At 41.8% G+C, this 24,780-nt stretch overlaps 1 protein-coding gene across 3 annotated transcripts in view; it reads right to left on the reverse strand.

The window, feature by feature from the left end:
- Window positions 1–24,780, reverse strand: part of CEP128 (centrosomal protein 128) — a 453,487-nt gene that overhangs the window by 38,103 nt on the left and 390,604 nt on the right. The window contains exons 23-25 of one of the 3 annotated variants that reach the window (XM_039911724.1): window positions 8,664–8,741; window positions 3,500–3,552; window positions 1,564–1,678 (exon numbers count right to left, since the gene is read on the reverse strand). In XM_039911724.1, the coding sequence (XP_039767658.1) occupies window positions 3,508–3,552; window positions 8,664–8,741 (123 nt within the window). In that variant the 3' untranslated portion in view covers window positions 1,564–1,678; window positions 3,500–3,507. Of the gene's footprint in view, window positions 1–1,563; window positions 1,679–3,499; window positions 3,553–8,663; window positions 8,742–24,780 lie in introns of those variants that run through there. The other 2 variants (XM_039911721.1, XM_039911722.1) reach the window with 2 other exon arrangements.

Raw genomic sequence — 24,780 nt, forward strand, 5'->3', positions numbered from 1 at the left:
GGTCACCACATAACCATGCCTTTATTTACCTGAAAGTTACTTATGAACATCATCATATAGCTCTAAGAAATCATCCAGCAAACAAGGCTCCTTTTTCAAACATCTAGAAATAACATCCTCTGCCTCCTCTCAAACCTTCTTCTCAGTAATGAGTTAATTTAATATGCTGTTTTGCATATGAAGGCTATCCGAATACACTGACACACTAAGGATCTACTCTCCCAAACTTTCCAACATTGCCACGTGGACTTTATCTAGATAAAAAACTACATTCAGCCAGGTTCATAAATGCATGTTTGTGAATCTTATAAATTCAGCTCTGCCACAAAAAATGCTTTTACTCTAAATTTTAGAGAAGACACTGCACTTTTAATGACTTAGAGATTATCTGTAATTTATCTATATTAATGTCTGTCTGCCCCTTTAGACTGCAACCTCTTGGTGGGCAGGGCATATGTCTACCAACTCTGTTGTACTGAACTCTCCCAAGTGCTTAGTATGGTGCTCTGCACACAGAAAGCGCTCAATAAGTCCCACTGACTGATTGACTGATTGAACGTTTGACAGTGCGAGCCTACGTGGATATGGTGGGCCATGGTTTTGAAAGAAATAACATGAGCACATGCACACAGCATTGGAATACATGAGTCTTAAAACTACAGCGTGAGTTTTCCTGAAGACCAGGCTTTGCAAGAGCATAAACCTTATGATATAGAAGTGAATATATATTATCTCCACTGCAAACAAAAAATAAATATATTATATTTGACATGAATGAAATCCCCATTTCATGTTAGATGTGTTTTTAGTGAGGTGATCAAAAAAGCACACTCAGTTTACTAATTAGTGAAAATACTTCATTTCTGAAGCACTGAAATAATAGCAGTGTGGGGAAACAGAACCATAATATTTTCTTTATAATCCTGTTCTACATTCAAACCTTCAAATCTACTTCCCAAATTGTCATTCTGCTTTCCCATTTAGTTGAATGTCAGCCTCTGTCATAAACCACACTTCATTCTCTCCTCCAGCTGTGAACCTAATTTAAAAATGGAACTCAAACTAGATTACTCTACTTGCTGAACATGTTAAACATTCATAACTTTGCCATATGTTGTTATGGAAATTGCACTGATTTATACCTATTCGTGTGTCACTAAATAGCACTGATTCACCAGATAACCAAACAACTGTGCTGGGAAGTAATTTGTTTCTAAATGCTTCATTTGCATCTAGACCTCCATTGACCCAAGGTGCAGGGGCCTGTGTTAGAGCTTCCTTGAGAGATCCATTCAAAAGATCTATGGTTTCACAGTTAGTAAGCAAAGACATATGAGAGCTGCAGGTAGATGAGATAGGGAAGACATCCATCTTTGGGAGCGGGAGGGATAGGAACTTGACAAGATTTGTGAGCCAAAGTCATCTTTCAACTGGGAAAACTGGGTTGAAGAACCTTGACAAAACAGGCGCTCTAGATGAATGAATTGAAAACAGACTGAACCAAAGGCAGGCCAAAGGGTGCGAAGTTCAATTCATGACAAAAATCAAATAAAGAGTCATTACTTTGAAGCTCTGACTTCTGTGCTTTGGAAGCATCCAGTTGCTGCTGAAGAGACTCTATAATCTCTTTGTACTTAGCATATCTTTCTTCAATCACCTCTCTTGGATGATAGTGGTCCTGGAAACAAAAGCAAAGTTGTTTCAGTTCCATTGGATTACAGTAATTGGCTAAGGAGGAAAACCAAAAACACTGAAATCTTAACAAGAGAAGGGATACTCTGGGACCAGGGCAAACTGGGAAGTTGATCTAAACCAACTGGAGAAATGGTCCCATGAAACAGGGTGAAAACCTAGAGCGATACATCAAGGTGATGCAATTAGGGCCAAAAAACAAACACTATAATCAAAGGACAGGGAAATCTTACCCAACCACAAGCCAAATCACAAATTGTCAATCACAAGCTAAATATGAATTTAAAAAGGTAACATTGTAATTATTAAACATCAACATGTTCCTGGGGCTTAAAAGATCAGTAATATGACAGGCAGAGGGCAGGTACTAATAATTCTGCTACAGTCTGCACTAATCAGACGGTTCTTAGAATAGTGTGTAGAATTTTAAAAGAATATGGAGAAATTAGAGAGGAACCCCATAAAAGCATCAAAAATGATTTAAAGTAATCAACTGATGGCATTTATTGAGCACTTAGTCTGTACAGTGCAGTGCCATGCTTGGGAAAATACAACTGGGTTACAATCCCTGCCCTTAAGATTTTATAGTCCAGAGGAGTGGGGCAAAAACACAGAAATAATCGGGGTCATTTAATCTGGAGAATAGAAAGCAAAGGGCAGGGTTAATTATCTTCCAGTGCTCGGAACACGAGTAAGCACTTATTAAATACCACTGATTAACAAAGAAACTTTTTACGAGTATGCTTAACAGTTATTATCTCTGCCCACATAGAGTTAACAAGAGGGAATGGGTATAAAATGGAATCACTATGACCTAGACCAAAGAACACCGTCCTGGGTTCTCATCCCAGCTCTGGCACCAGTCTGCTATGTGATCTTTGGACCAAATCACTTAACTTCTCTGTGGTCTCAGTTTCTTCAATGGTAAAATGGGGATTCAATTCCTGTTCTCCTCCCTACTTAGACTGTGAGTCCCAGGTGGGACAGGCACTATGTCTTAACTAATTGATTTGAACCTACCACAGAGCATAGAACAATGCTTGCTACATAGCAGGAGCTAAACAAATGCCGTAAAAAAAATGGAAGGAGAATAGATTTTGGTTGGATATGAGGAACTTTACTTCAAGTGCAATAAGACATTGGAAATGAATAACTGAGGAAAATTGAGGAGTCCCTATCCCTGGAGACGCTTAAGGACAGAATACAAAGTCACTCACCCTATCTGGTTTAAGTATTCCGTGGCAGAAGGTAAGGACTGGGTCATATTAACTCTTCAGGTCCTTTTTGGGTCTATCTCTTTATGATTTTGCACAACGCAGAAGTGAATAATGAGGTATTTGGTACTAGGATCATAGGAACTCTATCTGCTTCCTTGAAAGAAATGAAAAGCTGCATGGACAAATAGCTAGAGCATGGGCCTGGTAGTCAGAAGGACCTGGGTTCTAACTCTGGCTCCACCACTTGTCTGCTGTGTGATCTTGGGCAAGTCACTCAACTTCTCTGTGACTCAGTTAACTCATATGTAAAATAGGAATTAAGACTGTGAGCCCCATATGGACAGGTACTGTGTCCAAACCTGACATCTTTGTACCTACCCAGTGCTTAGTACAGTGCCTGGCATAGAATAAGCGCTTAACAAATACCATTAAGAAAATGAGGGAAGTCAATTACAAGCTAAAGAATGACAATGGGAGTTTATTCTTTCCTAAACTGAGATCCCAAATACAGTCTATCCAAACTGGACTGGATGATCTCTTCCACACTCTAGGAAATCAAATCACACAATTATTTCCACAAAGGTAGTTACCTGAATGGTCACTCCGGGGGTGCTCCATGGGCCGATATCCTGTTGTGGATAATCTTGGGAGAAATATTGCTAAATTTAAAACCCAGGGCCATTTTCCAATCAATCAGTCAATCAATTCAAATGGTATTTATTGACCACTTACTGTGTGCAGGGAACTGTACTCAGTACTTGGGAAAGTAAAATACAACAGAGTTGGTAGACATGATCTCCTCCTACAAAGAGCTTAGAGTCTAGAGGGGGAGACAGACATTAAGACAAATTACAGACAGGGGAAATGGCACAGTATAAAGATACGTAAATAAGTCCTCTGGAGCTGAGGGAGAGGTGAATATCAAATGCCAAAGGGGTCTTTTGTTTTCTTATTACCAGAACCACCAAACCAATAACTTCTTCCACCCTATAACAAAATTATACTGTGTGAAAATTTTGGAAGAGCCTATTAAGGACCCTCATACTTCTTCATTAACAGAAAAAACAAGATTCTGATATAATTAGGTTGATTTAGTGGCTTAAAGGAAGTAACAATACTGTTCTAAACGATACCTCTTTGAAACAAAGAGAAAATGTCAATTAGCCACAGGTTTGAAGGCAATCTAGCTGGAATGAAAAACCTTGAGGAAAAAAGATAACAGGCTTTGACATCTGAGGGAGGTAAAAGATTCCTGAGATATACAAATGAAAAGTATTCCCACCAGAATCTGATGCCAAATGAAATCCATGGAGTGTACGTCATAGGCTTGTCATTAGAGACCTTTCTCTTTTTGGAGGAAAACATGTCTTTCAAATGTACTATTGTAAAATGAAATGGAAATGAATCTGTGGTTTACTACATCCAGTCTGACCTTTCTCACTCCTGTGAGATGGGAGGTGAGATCTTTGAAGGGCAGAGAAAGAAATGGCTGCTCTAGTCTCCCTTCTCTTCTCCACTTTTCCTCACTCCTAGTTGACAGAAGATCCCCAGGGGCCAGACAACCACTGGCCACCTGATCAGTCTTTCTAGCCACCGTCCTCCCAGGCAGGAGGGATTAGGTTTGCTACCGCTTCATATAACCTCCAAATTTAGGTAGGCAAACATGCTATAAAACCCTAATAGGAGATAGTTCATTTTACCGTGGGATCTGGTATAATGCTGCTTCATTATGGACCCTAGTTTTTTTTAAGTGGGTGACAAAGGGGAGGTAAATACTCAAGGACTCTGGGCACTGGAAAAGGGAATCCCTTTGTCTCAGCCATTCCCAGCCCTGGAGATTCCCATTTTCCTTCCTTAACTCTCTGTGGGCAGGGAATGTGTCTACCAACTTTGGTTGTATTGTACTCCCCTGAACACTTAATACAATGCTCAGTGCCTCTCCTCCGCCAGGGCAAAACTTCTTCTCCTCTCCTCATCGACACCCATGCCCGTCACCCCCCGCCGATTGTTCCGGACCTTTAACTCTCTCCTTAGGCCCCCTGTTTCCTCCCCCTCCCCCATCTCTCACCCCCAATGATTCTGGCCACCTATTTCCTCACGAAAATCAACACAATCAGGTCTGAGCTCCCCAAAGTCACCCCTCCGCCTCTCCCCTCCCCCCTACCAACCCTCTCCCCTACTTTCCCATCCTTCCCCTGCAGTATCCTCAGAGGAGATCTCCTCCCTCCTCGCAAGTGCCACCCCCCTCCACCTGCGCCTCGGACCCCATTCCCTCTCACCTTATTAAAACCATTGCCCCTGCCCTCCTACCTTCCTTAACTTCTATTTTTAACCACTCAATCTCCAAGGGCTCCTTCCCCGCTGCCTTCAAACATGCCCACGTCTCCCCCATCCTAAAAAAACCCGCTCTCGACCCCACTTCCTCCTCCAGTTATCGCCCTATCTCCCTACTACCCTTCCTTTCCAAAATCCTAGAACGAGTCGTCTACAATCAATGCTTAGAATTCCTTAACTCCCATTCTCTCCTAGACCCCCTCCAATCTGGCTTCTGTCCCCTCCACTCTACCGAGACTGCTCTCTCTAAGGTCACCCATGACCTCCTTCTTGCCAAATCCAATGGCTCCTACTCCATTCTGATCCTCCTTGACCTCTCTGCTGCCTTTGACACTGTCGACCATCCCCTCCTCCTCCATACCTTATCTCACCTTGGCTTCACGGACTCTGTCCTCTCCTGGTTCTCCTCTTACCTCTCTGGCCGGTCATTCTCGGTCTCCTTCACTGGAGCCTCCTCCCCCTCCCATCCTTTAACTGTTGGAGTTCCTCAAGGGTCAGTTCTTGGCCCTCTTCTGTTCTCCATTTACACTCACTCCCTCGGTGAAGCTCATTCGCTCTCACGGCTTTGACTACCATCTCTACGCAGATGACACGCAGATCTACATCTCCGCCCCTGTCCTCTCCCCCTCCCTTCAGGCTCGCATCTCCTCCTGCCTCCGGGACGTCTCCACCTGGGATGTCGGCCCGCCACCTAAAACTCAACATGAGCAAGACTGAGCTCCTCATCTTCCCTCCCAAACCTGGTCCTCTCCCAGACTTCTCTATCACCGTGGATGGCACGACCATCCTTCCCGTCTCTCAGGCCCGCAATCTCGGTGTCATCCTTGACTCGTCTCTCTCGTTCACCCCACACAACCTATCCGTTACCAAGACCTGCCGGTTTCACCTCTACAACATCGCCAAGATCCGCCCTTTCCTCTCCACCCAAACGGCTACCTTACTGTTACAGGCTCTCGTTATATCCCGGCTAGACTACTGTGTCAGCCTTCTCTCTGACCTCCCTTCCTCCTCTCTTGCCCCGCTCCAGTCTATTCTTCACTCCGCTGCCCGGCTCATCTTCCTGCAGAAACGATCTGGGCATGTCACTCCCCTTCTTAAACAACTCCAGTGGTTGCCTATCAACCCTCTGCTCCAAACAAAAACTCCTCATTCTAGGCTTCAAGGCTCTACATCACCTTGCCCCTTCCTACCTCTCCTCCCTTCTCTCTTTCTACCACCCATCCCGCACGCTCCGCTCCTCTGCCGCCCACCTCCTCACCGTCCCTCGGTCTCGCCTATCCCGCCGTCGACCCTGGGTCACGTCCTCCCGCGGTCCTGGAACGCCCTCCCTCCTCACCTCCGCCAAACTGATTCTCTTTCCCTCTTCCAAAACCCTACTTAAACTCACCTCCTCCAAGAGGCCTTCCCAGACTGAGCTCCTCTTCTCCCTCTACTCCCTCTGCCAGCCCCCCTTTACCTCTCCACAGCCAAACCCCCTTTTTCCTCTTTTCCCTCTGCTCCTCCACCTCTCCCTTCCCATCCCCACAGCACTGTACTCGCCCACTCAACTGTATATATTTTCATTACCCTATTTATTTTGTTAATGAATTGTACATCGCCTTGATTCTATTTAGTTGTCATTGTTTTTACGAGATGTTCTTCCCCTTGACTCTATTTATTGCCATTGTTCTTGTCTGTCCATCTCCCCCGATTAGACTGTAAGCCCGTCAAACGGCAGGGACTGTCTCTATCTGTTGCCGACTTGTTCATCCCAAGCGCTTAGTACAGTGCTGCTGCACATAGTAAGCGCTCAATAAATACTATTGAATGCTCAGCACACAGTGAGCACTCAATAAATACCACTGACCATTCATACCCTTTGGCATCTGGAATTTCTTTCCTGGGAGAAGTTGGTAAGCTAACATTGCCTTGGTATCCACAACACCGCCATCGGAGCATTAGTAGGAAGGAGAGTGAAGGGAACATTGAAATAGCTGGAGAAAGTGAGAGGGCTTACACCAAGTCTTGTGGGGAACACACAAATGGCCTGGAGCCTACTCTCTGACTAATTAAATACCGGCGATAGGAAATTGAAGACAACTGTGAGGTCTTCAACTCTGCGAACCCCAAAAGAGTAAGTAGACATAATGCCCAAGTTCCTGTAGGTAATCCCTCTGTCTCTCTCTTGTGCTCACTTTCTCTCTCGCTGTCACACAAACACACACACACACAAGAAAGCACATACAGGGGTAGACAGACTGAAAAAGATATATATAGAAGGACACTAGACCGTAAACTTCTTGAGGACAGGGACATGTTTTTTACTTTTATGTTCTGCATTCTGAGGCACCTAGCATGCCTCAAGTAAGCTGAGACAGGGATTCCATCCTGGCTAATTAACTCATATCTACCACAAAGCTTAGAACGGTGTTTGACATATAGTAAGCACTGAACAAATACCATTAAAAAAAAGGAGCCTGGTTCCCCGAGGCTGTGCCTTTTAGGGAGAGATGATAGTTTTTCTCTGCTTCTGCTTTGCCCAAACTCCCTACTGTCATTACCTCCCAGAGTCCTTCCTGGCCTGTACCAACCCCAGAAACCCAGGGACACCCCACCCCAAATGTTGTCGACTGAAAAAAGATCCTGCAACTGGGGCCAATCGGTCACAGATCTGTGATATTAAATTACTTACATAAGCTCTTGATATAACTGCATAAGCACTTTGACAGAAAAAGTGCTCTATAAAACCAAATTACTATTATTATTACATTTCATATTGAGACACATGGGCGGTGTTGACAGAAAGTATTGTATAGGAGGCATTTGAGATTGACAGATTTTATCTTATTTACACTTCTGCACAATTTAATTTCTAAAGTTTAGAGTATGAAAATAGATACAAGTAATTGAGAAGTGTGATATGCAAATATTTTGTTCATTAAATGTCTTTCAGAACCTTATCGATGATTGGCCTGTAGGGAGAAATCCCAGACGCTAAGCAGATACTACTGCACGAGGCATGCTGCAGGGGAAACTGCGTAGCAACACAGCTTTCTTAAACAAACAGTCCTCTGGCATTTGTTGTTTAGGACTATAAGTCATCTCTAAAATCACCTTCAGTTATCAAAAGGAATCACTTATCACAATATCCATGACCTGGTCTACTTATGGACTAAATTTTCCAGAGCCTGTACGTTCTTGAGATTGTATTTTCCTAAGATTAACTAGATGAACTAACTCCAATATGCCAAATCTATTCACTCAAAGTGGTAAATAAAACCCACTGTGAATAGATGTTGTGTGGATATTGCAATCTGACTTTCACTAAGGTCTTTTACTTTCTTCCTCACTTCTTCCTTCATCCTCTGGGTTCATTAAGAGGATGTCAAGGGTTCTCATCCCGGTAAAAATATAGAAAGAGGCAAGCCAGAAAATTCTCACTCCAAATTCTTTGAAATCTTCCAGAAAGCTCAGTTTCTCAGGAACGGATTCCAGATGGTCCAAAGCCACTCGGGTACTCTGAAAAAGAAAACATAAGGAAACCAAACATAAAACTTTGATCAATGCTTTCCAGTATCTTAAGTCAGAAATAGTAAAATCAGTTTTTACCAATTGGTACTCAGTGTATTCTGCATATGGAGACAGATAAAAAATGCATCAGAAATCTCAGTAAAACTTCATTTTAAAATTAATCATCATATAATGCCACCTTTTAGTTGGTTTTGGCTCTCACTGTGTAATTTAATATACTTTTTAAAGACCTCCATACAAAGGAGATCTTTCCACAGGAGCTCCTCTGATCTGGCCCCCTGCCCCCTCCCCGCCCCCCACCACAACTCCAAATGTCTCCCTTCAAATTTGTAAGAGGCTTTACTAAAAAATATTTTTAAAAGAAATTAATTTCCCTTTAATCGCTTTCCAAAATGAATGTGTGACTATTTCTTAGGTAAACAGCATTATCTGACACATAAAATTTCAAATAGAACATTTCATGTAACTATTAATTTACAAATCTGAACCATATGTGAACATAAACTGCAGGCTATTATTGATAAACAGGCCAATTCCCAGAGCTCATATGTCTTCATGAAACCAAAATCTGCCATCGGAAATAGAACTGGCGTTCCCAACAATGCTTTTTGTAAAATGAAGACAAAGTAAAAACATTTCCAAAGGTTTAAGAAAAATACTGTCCAAAATTAAAATGTTGATGACTTAAGATACAGACAACCATTAGGATTGGAGGGTTGACAACTTTTTTATTTCTCTAGCCATAGGTTCAAATCCAGTCAGTCTTGGGATTAATCCAAAATCAAAATAATCAAAAAGTTAATAGTGGAGATATATTGGCAACTCCTCTAACTGATCTAATCAAAATCTCACTGATCGAAAATCTATATTAAATAATTACCTCCACTACAATTAGCTGCATTATATAATCACAAGGAAAAGAACAGAAAAATCAGTTCTCGGTCATGCTCCTTAGAGAATAGGTTTGAGGCTAATCAGTCAATCAATCACTCAAGGTATTATCAAAATGAAAGCGGGTTTTTACAGCCAGATATGTGCTTTACTGGTTTAGTTAGAAAAGGATTTCAGTCCTACTGTCAGTTTGTGGTCGCTATCTATCAAGAAGTACACTCACGTTTGAAAGATAGAGCCATAAATAAATGCTTTGGTGATTCAAAAAGAATGAATTCCAAGTTTATTTGCTTCTTTATAGGCAGGACTGCTACTGAACCCTTCTATCTAGGTAGTACCCTGACCAATGGTGCATGAAAGCATGGAAGAGATTATCTATAAATGCAAAAGTATGGAAGGCATTTGGATTGCTTGTTGGTCTTTTCAATTATACTTGCACTCTTGGATACAATCTCACTACTGGGAGCATGACATTTAAACATGAAGAACAGCAGGGATCCCCAGAGATTCCACTACAAGGATGCTCACAACATCATGGAAATTCAGTTATTGGTAGGCCTTAGACAACCCATCTCTTATTTTTTTGTTAATCCATGGGCCTGATATCATAATCTGTTGAAGAGCAGCCAAAAACAGTTCTGGTTATCTCCTGCACAGCCCCCAAACTACCTCAGGGCATCCTTCTGCAGTATATTTTGACTTTTTAAAACCTGTTTATGTTTTGACTTGGTTTTAGTTTGGTTATGGTTGAACTTATAAATTTTTATTTTTTCCAATCAATTTGTTTTTCTTTCCCAGACCAGGGGTTGACATTTCTGAACCCCTGGACTCCTTGTTATAACAGCATACCACAATAGGCCTAGAGACAGATATGTCATATTGGACCATTGCCCCCCGCCACCCCCCCACCCTTCTGTCTTAAAATAAAGTTTTTTTCCCCTTTCTTGTTATTTCCGCAATTACAGGAGATCTGGTGTGTCCCTGTGAACCAGAAGTTGAAGTCTTCAAACTTCCCTTCCATGTGTTTCTGTTTTGATTTATAGTTTGTTCCTTTCATATAGAACTTCCAAATCATTTAATTCTCCCACAGAATTGGCCCAGTACAAAGAGCATGGGTCTGGAAACCAGGAGACAGGGGTTCACTGTTATACAACCTTGGGTGATTCGCTTAAACTCTCTGAACCTCAGTTTTTCTGGGAATAAGCTGCTTGCTCTCCCTACCTCTTAGGCCATGAACCTCATGTGGGAATTGGTCCTGGTCTGATCCAATTATCCCAAATCTACCCCAGCACTCAGCGCGTTGCTTGGTCCACAGTAAGCACTTAATAAATACCGTAATTAACCTACTGTTTTATAACCTAGCCTTCAGTTTACTTACTGTCTCAAACTCGGTGACTAAGACATTTGCACACGACAGCAGAGATTACATCTACTCATCCTATTGCACTCTCTCAAGTGCTGAGTACCATGTTCTGCCCCCAGTCGGTGCTCAATAAATGTGATTGATTGTAAGGCACATTAAGTAAACGGAATGGTGATCTCTAGAGTTGACTGTGACCAACTCCAAGTGAAACTACTCTGTGCTTTCAGCATACATGAGATCTCTGGGTGCAAGTCTGGCCTTTTTTTGTTGTGGGATTCTGTTACTTTGGCCCAACAAACTGATACACTTAAGCAGCATGGAAGTAGGTGGAAGCAGTATGGCTTAGTGGACAGAGCATAGGCCTAGGAATCAGAAGGACGTGGATTGTAGTCCTGGCTCTGCTGTGTGACCTTGACCAAGTCACTTCAATTCTATGTGTCTCAGTTAACTTCATCTGTAAAATGGGGATTAAGATTGTGAGCCCCATGTGGAACAGGGACTGTGTCCAACCTGATTAATTCGCATCTACCTGGGCTCTTAGTATAGTACCTGGCACATAGTAAGCACTTAAATACCATCAAAAAACCCCACATCCTAATGTGTGCATTTGGGGCTGGCATGGGGTCCTGAGGCTTGGGCTCCACCTTGCATGATGAAAGTCTCATTTGCACTTCACTGCCTGATCCCAGAGTGCTATGGAGTCAGCCCCCACAAAGAGATTAATTAAAATGAATGACTTGTTGAAAGAGAAGTGCTTCAAGACTTCATACCTACTACTTCTGGGAGGTTTCCTAATGCAAATCTGGGGAATTGTATGAAGTGGTTATTGCTTCTGAAGTGTCTGTTGATCAAAATCAAAATAACAAATGCCAACATATATATATATATAAAATCTGCCTCAGTTTCCTCATCTGTAAAATAATAATAATAATGTTGGTATTTGTTAAGCGCTTACTATGTGCCAAGCACTGTTCTAAGCGCTGGGGTAAACACAGGGGAATCAGGTTGTCCCACGTGGGGCTCACAGTTAATCCCCATTTTACAGATGAGGGAACTGAGGCACAGAGAAGTGAAGTGACTTGCCCACAGTCACACAGCTGACAAGTGGCAGAGCTGGGATTCGAACTCATGAGCCCTGACTCCAAAGCCCGTGCTCTTTCCACTGCGCCACGCTGCTTCTCAAAAATGTTGGTATTTGTTAAGCGCTTACTATGTGCCGAGCACTGTTCTAAGCGCTGGGGTAGACACAGGGGAATCAGGTTATCCCACGTGGGGCTCACAGTCTTAATCCCCATTTTACAGATGAGGGAACTGAAGCAACGAGAAGTTAAGTGACTTGCCCAAAGTCACACAGCTGGCAAGTGGCAGAGCCGGGGTTCGAACCCATGACCTCTGACTCCAAAGCCCGTGCTCTTTCCAGTGAGCCACGCTGCTTCTCGACTAAACCCCAACCTCACCTAAATAGACTGTGAGCCCCATGTAGGTCAGGGACTATGTCCAACCTGATTGCCTTGCATCTACCCCAGCACTTATTTTTATTACTATAATGACTCTTGAAAGCAAGGGTCAATAGGGATGAAATGGTATAAAGAGAGAGGCAGGGTGGTCTAATGGATACAGCACGGGCTTGGGAGTCAGAAGGACCTGGGTTTTAAGTCCAGCTCTGCTGTCTGGGCAAGTCACTTCAATTTTCTGGGCCTCAGTTACCTCATCTGTAAAATGGGGATTTAGACTATATGTGGGGCAGGGACTGTGTCCAATCCAATTGGCTTGCATCCACCTCAGCACTTAGTACAGTGCCTGGCAAACAGCAAACTTAGCTTAAAAAACAACTTAAAAAAGAGAGAGAAAGAACAATTTAAGAGTTCAAGAAGAGTCTCTAGAGAGGAAAGGTACTTGTCCTCCATATTGTTTAGAAAAGTGCTCAGCGCTTAGAACAGCGCTCAGCACTTAGAGCACTGCTTGGCACAAAGTAAGCGCTTAGCAAATACCATCATTATTATTACACTGTTGAAAGCATAATCCCTTAAGATTCACTCAGTGTGTACAAGGTAGAGTACTGAAACCCAAGCTCTACCCAAAACCATTTCCGAGCAAGGTGATTAGATTAATTTAGAGTAACCACAAAATCCAATGCTGCTGCAAAAGCATGAAATTCGGGAGACCTGGCTTCCAGTCTCTGTGGTCACTACAAACTACCAAAGCTGTCAGAAGCATATATCGGCTCTGACAGTAAAGGAATTACTGAGTTAATCAACGAAGAAGGAGCTACAGCAAATGCTTTACTGCAAACAGAACTGCTAGAGCAATCAGCAGCATAGAAAGAGCAGAAAGTGAATTAATCTTTGTTTAGTCCTAACTCATATCCAGGATGTGGAAGAATGAATAATTCCATTCAGCAACAAAGAATGTAGCAAATAAAAATTAGGGGAGCGATTACTTGCAATTCCCTGCCTTCTGCTGCTTGTACAGCAATGCACAATGGTGGCTCTAACCGGCTGGCATTTTTCAACAACTCCCTTCACTTTGCTAATGTAGAATTGTTCTGACAGTACTGGTTAACAAACTAACAGTGACATCATTAATATCCTTGTATATATTGTTGAATTCAACTGAATCCTGAAGTTATGTTTGGGAAGGAAAGCAGAGGAGGGTCTCTCCTTTTAAAGCCTCTTTTTTCAAAAACACTTCTTTCTATATTGCAGACAGTACCTACATGTTAAATAAGTAAGTAGCCAGGGAATTTATTTAAGTTTGAAGAAGAATTTCAGTTTAACCTGGAGAATGATCAGATGCAAACTTTTGGTGACAAATGACAGAAAGGAGGACCTAAGTAAACAAATATTCACAGAGGAGAAGGGTGGTTTCATTAAACGGTTACAGTAACTATCTATCTGGTGGATGACGATTTACGTCAAATACAGTTGAATCAGATCCTCAAGGGTTTTCTGCCCAAACTGGGTAACACATTGATGAAGGCTGACCAAGCACGTTTTGTTTTGTTTTGTTGTCTGTCTCGCCCATTTAGACTGTGAGCCATTTGTTGGGCAGGGATTGTCTCTATCTGTTGCCCAATTGTACATTCCAAGTGCTTAGTACAGTGCTCTGCACATAGTAAGCACTCAATAAATATTATTGAATGAATGAATGAATGAATGAATGAATGAATGAAAGAGGACAGGCTAACCAAAACTGCTGTTGATTGTATGCCTCCTCAGATTTCTCAAGTGCTCAAAGATATGTGTGTATGGAAAAGAAAAATCCAGTCTTGTCTTTCGAGATACAGTGATTCAAGGAAGACCTAATAACCTGCCTCCCACTTAGAAGTGAAGAGAGATTTTATGGGGTGTATTTGTATTTAATGCTTGCTAAAATAAAAGACCAGCCAACATTCATAGACTGATAAGACATCAGCTACAGAGCAATGGTACAGCTTTCTAAGAGAAAGTGCCCTTGGGATAAGTAAACGACCATTTTGTTTGATTAAATTTATGCTGAAGATCAGAAAAACACTTAAACAATAAACACTGTTGAGCTTCAGAATAAATTCCCCAGGGAAGTAGATGAAGCTCTATTTCTTGAAACTCTGAAACAACGGAGGAATGGCTAAAGAGATTCAAAACTACATTTTAGAAAATAAGGCACAGTTTTGAACTGTAATTTCCCAAGCGCTTAGTACTGTGCTCTGCAAACTGTGAGCACACAACAAATATCATTGATTGATTTATTGATTGATAAGAAATCAGTAGCAGTGAGACCTAGTGGACACAGAACCGGCCTGTAAGTCAGAAGGACCTGGACCTTAATCCTGTGTCCACCACATGTCTGCTTCATAACCTCAGACAACTTGGATCTCTGGGCCTCAGTTTCCTCAGCTGTAAAATGGGGATTAAGACAGTGAGCCCCATGTGGACCCGGACTATGACCAACCTGATTAGCTTTGTATCTACCCCAGTGCTTAGAACATAATAATAATAATTGTGGTATTTGTTAAGTGCTTACTGTGTGCCACGCACTGTACTAAGTGCTAGGGTAGTTACAAAGCTAATCAGGTTGAGCATAGTCCATGGCCCACGTGGGGCTCACTGTCTTAATCCCCATTTTACAGATGAGGCACAGAGAAGTAAAGTGACTTGCACAAGGTCACCCAGCAGTACAGTGCATGAAACACAGTAAGAGCTTGATGAATTGCATAAAAAAAAAAAGGAAGCTGAATAAAGTAAGTGTTCCTATGTCTTTCACCACTAACTTCTTGGAGGTGACTGAAGTGTCTGCTGGGCTGTAGATTGGGTTGCCCACCAATTACGGCACACCGACAGCCACAGTTTACTTGTTTGCTCTGTTTGCAGAAATGAAGGTGACATTGGCGTGTCATTCACATCATGCCTGAAATAAATTCTAACTGCTTTCTTTATTTCAGTAAGAACCAACAGTGGGGAGAGGGAGATAAGAGGAGGGGGAAGGTGGAACAGGGGCAGGGGAATGGAGGGAAAGGGCAAAGAGTATAGTAAGACAGGCCCACTGGGACACAAAGGAAATCTTAGTGGGACAGCATCAAGTCCAACAGCCACATTTAGCTCTGAATGGCTACTAGCTCGCTTGTCCCATGGTCTCATGTCCGGTAAGGACTCTGTCTGATCTGGTTATCTTGTATTGAATCCAACATTTAGCACAGTGCTTGCCACACAGAAAGCACTAAAGAAATACCACAGCCATTACTTATTATTAGAGCCAATAGTCCCTCAAAGCAAATCTACTACCTCTCCCTGTGCTTTGGGCCCTATCTCTTCTCTTCCTTATAAAAAACACTTGCACCACTCTTCTCTCCTTGAGCTCAATCTACAACCACTCACTCAACGATTGCCCCTTCCCCTCTGCCTTCAAACATGGTCACTTTTGCCCTCCCCTCCCCACAAAACCTTCTCTGAATCCATCCAGTCATCATCCCACCTCCCTGCTCCAATTTTGTCCCAAATTCCATGAACGGGAAGTCAAGCCCAACCATCTCCACTTCCAACTCCCTTGTTAACACTTTCTTTTATAAATGTCATTCAAACTTGGTTTTATTGATGTGATTTTCCCCTGGTTCTCTTACCTCTCTAGTTTTTTTCTTCTCAGTCTCTTTTGCTAGATCTTCCATTTCTCACTCCTTTGTGTCCTCCAGGTTCTGTTCTAAGCCCCCTTTTCCCTTACTTTGCACACACTCTCTTGGGGAGTTCACCCCCTCCCCTAGCTAATACAAGCAAATTGGGTTGGACATAGTCCTTGTTTAAGTCTTAATTCCCATTTTACAAATGAGAAAGAGGCAAAGAGAAGTGAAGTGACTTGACCAAGGTTATACAGCAGACAAGCAACAGAGCCAGGATTGGAATCCAGGTGTTTCTGACTTCCAAGCCTGTGCTCTGACCATTAGGCAATGTTGCCATGAACTCAATTCAACAAAACTATTTCGCTAGTCCTTACCGCTCATCACCCCTGCAATCTTGTACTTCCTCCTGCATCCCGAATAGCTCCACAAAGAATGTTTCACTAGCACCTTAAACTCTTAAAATCTAAAACTCATTTCTACATCTTCCTTTCTAAATCCTCTCCTACAACTAAGTTTTCCATCACAGTTGACAACATTACCATCCTCCCTGTTTCCCGCAACTTTGGTATTAGCCTTGATTCATTGTTCACCTTCAACTCTCATATTGTTTGTCACTAAATCTTGTCGGTTTTCTACCCACAATGTTTCTCAGACCTGCTCCTTCTCCTCCATCCAAAAGGCCAGCTCACTGGTCCAGGCCCTTGTCATAGAGAAGTGGTGTGGTCTAGTGGAAAGAGCAGGTGCTGAGAGTCAGAGAATCTGGGTTCTAATTCCAATTGCCACCTGCTGCCTGTTGTGTGACCTCGGGTAAGTCATTTAACTTCTCTGGGCCTCAGTTTCCTCATCAGTAAAATGAAGAGTCAATACCTGTTCACCTCTCCTACTTAAATTGTGAGTCCTGTGTGGGGTGAGTATTGTGTCCTACCTGATTATCTTATATCTACCCCAATGCTTAATGGAGTGCTTGACGCATACTGCATGCTTAACCAATATTATATTTTTATTATTATTATGAATTCCCTAATAGACTACATTATCAGCCTCCTCATTGGCTTATCTGAGTCCAGGCTTTGCCTTTTTTAGCCTACACTTCACTCAGCTGCCAGGATCATTTTACTAAAACATCATTTTGTGGACTTCCAAAAGCCCCAATGGTTACCCATTTCTTTTCACAACTGACCAGTGGCTTTATGGCCCACCATCAGCTTTCTTTCCCTTCTTATCCACTTTCATCTTCCATTACACCCCAGCTCACACTCTTCAGTCCTCTCAAACTCACCTTCTCCTTATGCCTAATTCTTAACTCTCCTGATCTTCCTTCTGTTCCTTCTCTCCCTTTCAATCCATCAAACCATAGTTCTCCTCATCTTTGAAGTTCTTCTAAAATGCTACCTCTTCCAAGAAGCCTTCTCCAATTCACTTTTTTTACTCTCCTTCTCCCTCGTCTTCATCTCAGTACTATAGCACCACCTCTACACTTAGATACTCATAACCACCCATAGCACTTCTGTATATGTTCAGTTACGTACTCCTTAGTTGAGCACTTTACTTATCAATGAATCCTTTGTCCATTCTTTTTCCCTTCTATCTCTATTTTATGTTTGTCTACTCCACTCGATTATGAGCTTCTTTAGGGCAGGAATTTTGCCTTCTAAATATACTGCATTCTCCCAATGCTCTGCAATCGATAAATGGCATTTATTGAGCACTAAGGGCAGAGCACTGCATTAAGCACTGGGGAGAGCACAGTACAACAGAGTGGGTAGACACATTCTCTGTCCACAAGGAGCTTACAGTTTAGAGGAGGAGCTTAGAGTTCACGTAAAGTAGATGCACAAAAAATACTACTGATTGATAGTGGAGTAAGGAAGATGGAAGTCAAAGGGCTTCTGGTCCTCAATGCTTTCCATCAGAGCAAGGGCAGACCTGGATTACGGGAATCTGAAGAGAAGAATGGCAGCTGCAAAATGAGCTGTTCTGTTTTGCTTTGCTGTTTGTCTTCCCCGTTTAGACTGTGAGCCCATTATTGGGCAGGGATTGTCTCTATCTGTTGCCGAATTGTACATTCCAAGTGCTTAGTACAGTGCTCTGCACATAGTAAGCGCTCAATAAATACTACTGAATGAAAATGAGTGAAGGAGAGAATTTGCTTTACATCTTTGCTGCAAAACTGCCCTCACAATGATCCTTTCTATAACTGCCTAATGTTCCTTTGATAATCAAACAATGGTATTTGTTGAATGTTTACTATGAGCAGAGCACTGTACTAAGCACTTGGGACAGTATGATAATACTAAGTTAGTAGGCATGTCTCCTATGTTTCTGTCTTGTCTTATGCTGTGAAGTCATAGAGTGTCACTAAAGAAAATGAGAGGAGTTAAACTCATAAAAAGAGAGGAAAATCTTGATTTTGAAATGTGGGTACTGTGTGACCATTTAAAAAGTGAAACTGAAAACAAGAATTTGATCTTGCTTATTTGAACACCTTCCAACTAAGGAACAGAAAGCAAAGTAGGTGGGAATGTTGCTATTCGCCATGACTGCAAGTTGGTGCATATTTTAAAATGAAGATTTGTACTTGCATTCTTGAGATACTCCATGAAAGGAATAGGTTTTTATTTTCCATACTGTATTCAGGGTCAGATAATTAAAAGAGGGAAGAAGTAAATTAATTTAATGCATTTGGATCTTCACCACTTAGAAAATGATAGTTTCTCCCTCCTCTTTCCAAGTTTTAAACTAGTTTTTTTTTTAACTGAGCAGGGGTTGGGGGAAGGAATATGAGTCATTTCCAATATAGCCCTGGCATCAGTGTAGGAATTTTCTAGAGGAACCCATCAATCTTTACCCTGTGCCCTCTCAATGCTCCACTCCCACAACGAGTACTCATTCATATTGCACGGCTCATTTCCAGTGGCTTTATGTTCATCCAAACCTTGATGTTGCACTCTGAATTGCGATGAGTTTAATGGTTTGCCACTTCTTCCCACAGCAGTCGTTGGTGCGGAACTGTGTTTAGGTATGAAAGATTGAGAGGTACGGGAGAGACAGTGACCTCACCACACCAGATCTCTCTCCTTAAAGCCTTCTAACTACAGTCTACAGAAAACCCAAAATGGGGACCCAAGGCTCGGCAAGTTCCCAAGAGCAGGATTGGGCGGAAAAGCCACTTTACTCCAGGAAAAGAACAGCAAAGTTATTGACTTTGAAAAGAAAAAATAGAATAAAATTAAAATCATGTTTGCTTTCTTGGATGAGTGCCATATCAAATTGCAGATGCTCTATTTACATTCCACTTTGGTATCTTTGAGAAAGGTATTTCCAAGAGGAGGCAGAACTTACTGGGAATTTTTTTCACTTCCTATCCTCCCCAACCACTGACTAAACAAACATGTTTCATTACATGTTTCATTTCATTTCTTCTTCAAAAGAGGACCAGTCATAGGGAGGAAAGCCTTGTGGATAAGCATGGTCCTGGGAGTCAGAAGGATCTGGTTCTAATCCCAGTTCTGCCACTTGTCTGCTGTATGACCTTGGACAATCATTTCTCTTAGCCTCATCTGTAAAATGGGGATTAAGACTGTGAGCCCCATATGGGACAGGTACTTCTGTCCAAACTAATTAGCTTGTATCTATCCCCTTGCTTAGTCGGTGCCTGGCACATGGTAAACACTTAACAAATACCATTAAAAAAAAAATTCAGTTCAACCTGCAGAAGGACAACTGGTAGGTCCCTCAATTTTATTGTACCTATCCTCTTTTGGTACAGAAATTTTGGTTTACTTGACCCAGTTGTGTGAAATGAGAGGCGGGAAAGAGGTGAAGGAAGACAGAGAAAAAAATAAAAGTCTTAAATTACTAATTTTGCTTATATAAAGTACTTTGAAAATTGTAGACAGTAGAGAGAACTAAATAGGGGGAAGAGGACATAAGAGATGATCATAATCAACAAGTCATATTTATTGAGTGCTCACTGAGTGCAGACCACTGTACACAGTGCTTGGGAGAGTACCACACAACAGTATAACAGACATATTCCCTACCCAAAATGAGTTTACAGCCTGGAGAGGAGCTTACAGCCTAGAGGGGAAGAAAATCCAAATTAAAAGGAGAAAGGGGAGGAAAGGCATCTTTGAGTTGAAGCATGCAAGTGAAGAGCAATAGTTTGAAGATGGAGAAAGAGAACTCTCCTTAACAGGGACCAAGTGCTATATTGCATCATTAAAGCCTGGGTTTTTCTTTAATAAAGGAGATGGGTTTAGCCATGCAGAGCAAAATGTTAAAAGGGTGGTGAGAATACCTGACACAGAGGGCAATTAGGTACTGGCAATTATTTCCAAGAAAACAGAAAACAATGTGCCATAATGCATGCAAGTAATCCTGAAGAGAGCAATCATGTCCATCTGCTCATTATTTAACAGGGAACAGCGGGTACTGATACAGTGCACTGATAATAAACAATAGATGGAAAAAGCTCCAATTGCAATATCTGAGGCTGGATCCATGTTAATTTACTTAAAAGCACAGTTCTGTGTGGTGAACACTATTAGTCTTTTCTGTTTTTTTTAAAAAAGGACTATTTACTTTTAAAGAGATGGTCTAATGTTCTCAGAGAGAACGATAAAACAAATTACTCATTTTCCATTACTTCATACACACACTTTGATGTTGAAAGTGCATGTGAACAGTTAATCCTGCTATATGGACATGTTTTCAGTGATAGGCAGTTCAGTGCTATGCCGGGAGGCAGATTTAAATCAAAATCAGGCACTCTATTTTATTTTTATCATTGTGGCTTTGAGACTAAATACAAAAATAAATCAAATCACTTCTGTATATACTTCTTTTAAAGTTTGGGTTCATATTTAATGTGTTTAAACACACACAAAAACACACTCACACTTTCTCAAACAGACACATACACTTGAGGGACTTTCATGCACAGTGCTTCTTTCTTTTCCAAGACAAAACAAGTGCCTACCAGTGAGATGCAAGACTTTTTTTAAGTCATAGAAAACTGAAATACCTGTTAAGGAATTGCCAACCAACAGCACTACTCCAGATTAAAAGAACACGAAATTTTAAATGGTAATGATGCATTCTTACAAGGACTTCATTTCAACTTCATCTATAGGAAATCATAGTAATTATAATGGTAGTTATTAAGTGGTTACTATGTGTCAAGAACTGTTCTAAGTGCTGAGGAAGAGACAAGATAATCAGGTCAGACACAGTTCCTGTCCCACATGGGGTTCATAATCTAAGTAAGAAAGGAGAGCAGATATTGAATCCACATTTTACAGATGAAGTAACTGAGGCACAGAGAAGTTAAGTGACTTGTCCAAGGGCACCCAGCAGGCACGTGGGGGGGTCAGAACTAGACCTAGGATCCTCTGATTCCAAGGCCTGTGCTCTTTCCACTAGGCAATGCCATGCCTCATAAACGGTGGTCTGCAAGAATTTTCTAGATGAAATTTGGGTTGAATATTGAGTGGCTAATTAGCAAAAGATACAAGGGAGATCGATTCATAAATGCTTTTAGTATCTATTTCTTAATAAAGTTCTTCAAGATATGAATCAGATTTCTACTCACAAAGAAAGCTAATTTAAGTGTTCACTGGTGAAAGCTAATAAACCCTGTACTGATGACAGATCTGTGAAACACCTGTTTATGTAAAAGGAGGCCCAATAATTTGTGTTCCTAGAGAAATGGATGACCAGTGATATTCAAAATTACTAATTTTTGGGGAATGGCATTTGATGACTAAGCAAAAAGAGGTCCTGAAGAGCAATGCTGGAGCACAATCCTGGTACAAAGCACCTCTGAAGCTAGCATGGCCTAATCTGATCCTGCAAGACTGAACAAATCATTACCACTCAGAGAACACAGGACTGTGGGGGTTAAGAGATCTGGGTTTTAATCCTGTCTTCATCCCACTATCTGCTGTGTGCTTTAAGGGCAGTCACTTAACTCCTCTGTGACTCAATTTCTTCAGCTGTAAAATGGGGTTTCAATATCTGTTCTTCCTCATCATTAGATTGTGAGCATAGTATAGGACAGGGACTGAGTCTGATCTGCCTGCCATATAGTAATCTCTTAACAAATACCATAATTATTATTGTTATCATTATTGAGGTTCACAGGAAGAGGTGGTTTCAGAAAGCCTGCCACAATTATTAAGGATATCAAGCGGTTTCTGTACAAGAATAAATTTTTTTTAATAAATTTTTTTTAATAAAATATTAAGACTTTTCAGTCAGTCACATATTTATTGAGCACTTGCTGTGTGCAGAACACTGTACTAAAAACCTGGGGGAGTACAATATTACAATATAGCAGACTCATTCCCTACCCACAGTGAGTTCACAGTCCAGAGTGGGAGACAGACACTAATATAGAGGTTGTAGCTAGACTCCACAATCAGGAGGAGGAAGAGCAAAATGAGGATTCAATACCTGCTCTCCTTCTTACTTGGATTGTGAGCCTCTTGTGGGACAGGGACTATGTCTGATTAACTTGTATCTTCCCTAAGTTTCCCTCCCTGAGGGATGTTTAATTAATGTCTTATAGGGCAGTAGCTCCTCATAAGCCAATCAAAGGGAAGAATTGCAATGGGAGTAGGGGGACCAAGTCATTGGAGGGGAAGAAGACCTGTGGCCATTTTAGAGGCGAGAGGTTGGAACCATGTTCCTGGGAGAACAGGACACAGAGAAGACTCAGAGCTGTGTCAGGGAGGGATTGGAGATGATCCTGGGGGAGAATTAGGATACCATGAAGGTTTGGAGTCCAGAGATAGGATTCTTGAGGAGCGGGACTCCTGCCTCTGAGGGAAAGAAGAGGCACAGAGCTGCCCTGGTATCCAAAGGTCTTGGAGAGGGGGTGACTGGATCTGGGGAAGCCCTGAGAGAACCTCTAGATTATAAACTCCAGGTGGTCAGGAATCACATCTTCCAACTCTATTATATTGTACTCTCCCAGGCATACTCTTACTGTGTTCTGCACACAGTAAACCCTCATAATAAATACCACTGATTGATAACTGGAGGAATATGAGCTCTGGGACAACTACAGGAAAATGCAGAGGGTCCTGGGAGGGAAAGTATTAGATCTGGGGAAAGGCAGTTTGGACTGGAATTTTATTTGATTGCTTACCTGATTTACAATACCTGCAAGAATACTATTAAATGTTACTGAGATCTCTGATCTTGGTGTCTGCCTGCGGAACGTACTAGAGGGGAAGTGCTGGATAACGGGGAGATGCGAAGACCTGAGAAGCTATGGGAGAGGGGGAATGCTTTCTCCGTGAGCTTTTGGTAGCCAGCCCCGAGCAGGAGGTAGTAGGCCGATCCCCAATAATTCCCTCACCTTCGGGGCAGAAACTAGGGTTGGGACTGTGGGTGGACTCAGCAACAGGAGCACAAAGATCTGTGATTCTGATTTCTATACAGAGTTCCCCCTACCTATTGGTCCAGAGAAGTGAAGAACCAGAGGACTTTAAAGCCCAGGGGAGGCTAATAGGCATCCTGATGCTCCTAAAGTGACCCCTGGAGCTATTTCAGCCAGAAATTAGGGACCAGAACCCCTAGTAATATCACAAGGTCAAACTTAGAACCCCTTAGAACCACCAGGAGAGGAGGGCATTGAAACAGCATGATCTAGTGAAAGGAGTACGGGGCTAAGAGTTAGAAAAACATGAGTTTAATTCCGGCTTTGCCAATTGTCTGCTGCGTGATCTTGGGCAAGTCACTTAACTTTCTGGGCCTCAGCTACCTCATCTATAAAATGGGAATTAAAAATGTGAGTCCTATACAGGACAGGGTCTGGGTCCAAACTGATTATCTTGTATCAATCAATAAATAAATCATTGCTATTTATTGAGTGTTTTTTATATGCACAGTATTGCACTAAAGGCTTCGAAGAGTACAATACAACAAAATTAGCAGACATAGTTCCTATCCATAATTAGCTTATAGTCTCTACCCCAGCATTTAATACAGTGCCTCGCACATTGTAAGAACTTAACAAAATATCATTTTTTAAAAAGTATGAAGTGGTTATAATTGAAAAAAAAACACCCTAAAGGAAAAGGTTTTTTACACAGTGAGTAATGAGCATATGGTATTTATTACCACAGCAAATTGTATCTGCCCAAAGTAATAGAATGTTAAAAATGGGGTTTGGAAATATTCTCATATGGAAGGTCCACAATAGGTTATTACAGGAATAGTCAGGCATATGAGAAGGTACAGTCCCAATTATGTGACTGGATACTGAGAAGCATAACCAGTTGTAACCAGTGTTACCCTTGGAGGTCACTGTCACATCCAGAATGCTCTCCGGGACTGTTGCTCTGATCTGCTTTGGCAATGCTTATGTTTTTCTGTTCTCATTCTCTCCAACAACATTGAGTGGAAGTACAAATAACTGTATACGGCAGGCTATTTGGATTAGCATATTGGTTGTATAGCCACTCCCCATACCCTGAAGCAAAAGTTCCCTACCTTTACCATATGGAGAGAAATAGCATAGCAAATGTGGGAAATATGTTTTCGTGTTCCACTGCAAAGGATAAAAATGGAATGCCTTATTTCCTGAAGACCACCTAGGAAAAATTAAGTCTTTGGAGACAGAGCTGGCCTCCAGCTCAGGCAACTAGGTCCAGGAGGGTACAACTTAATCCAAT

The sequence above is a fragment of the Ornithorhynchus anatinus genome, chromosome 1 (assembly GCF_004115215.2).
Source record: "Ornithorhynchus anatinus isolate Pmale09 chromosome 1, mOrnAna1.pri.v4, whole genome shotgun sequence".
NCBI classification, from domain to species: domain Eukaryota; kingdom Metazoa; phylum Chordata; class Mammalia; order Monotremata; family Ornithorhynchidae; genus Ornithorhynchus; species Ornithorhynchus anatinus.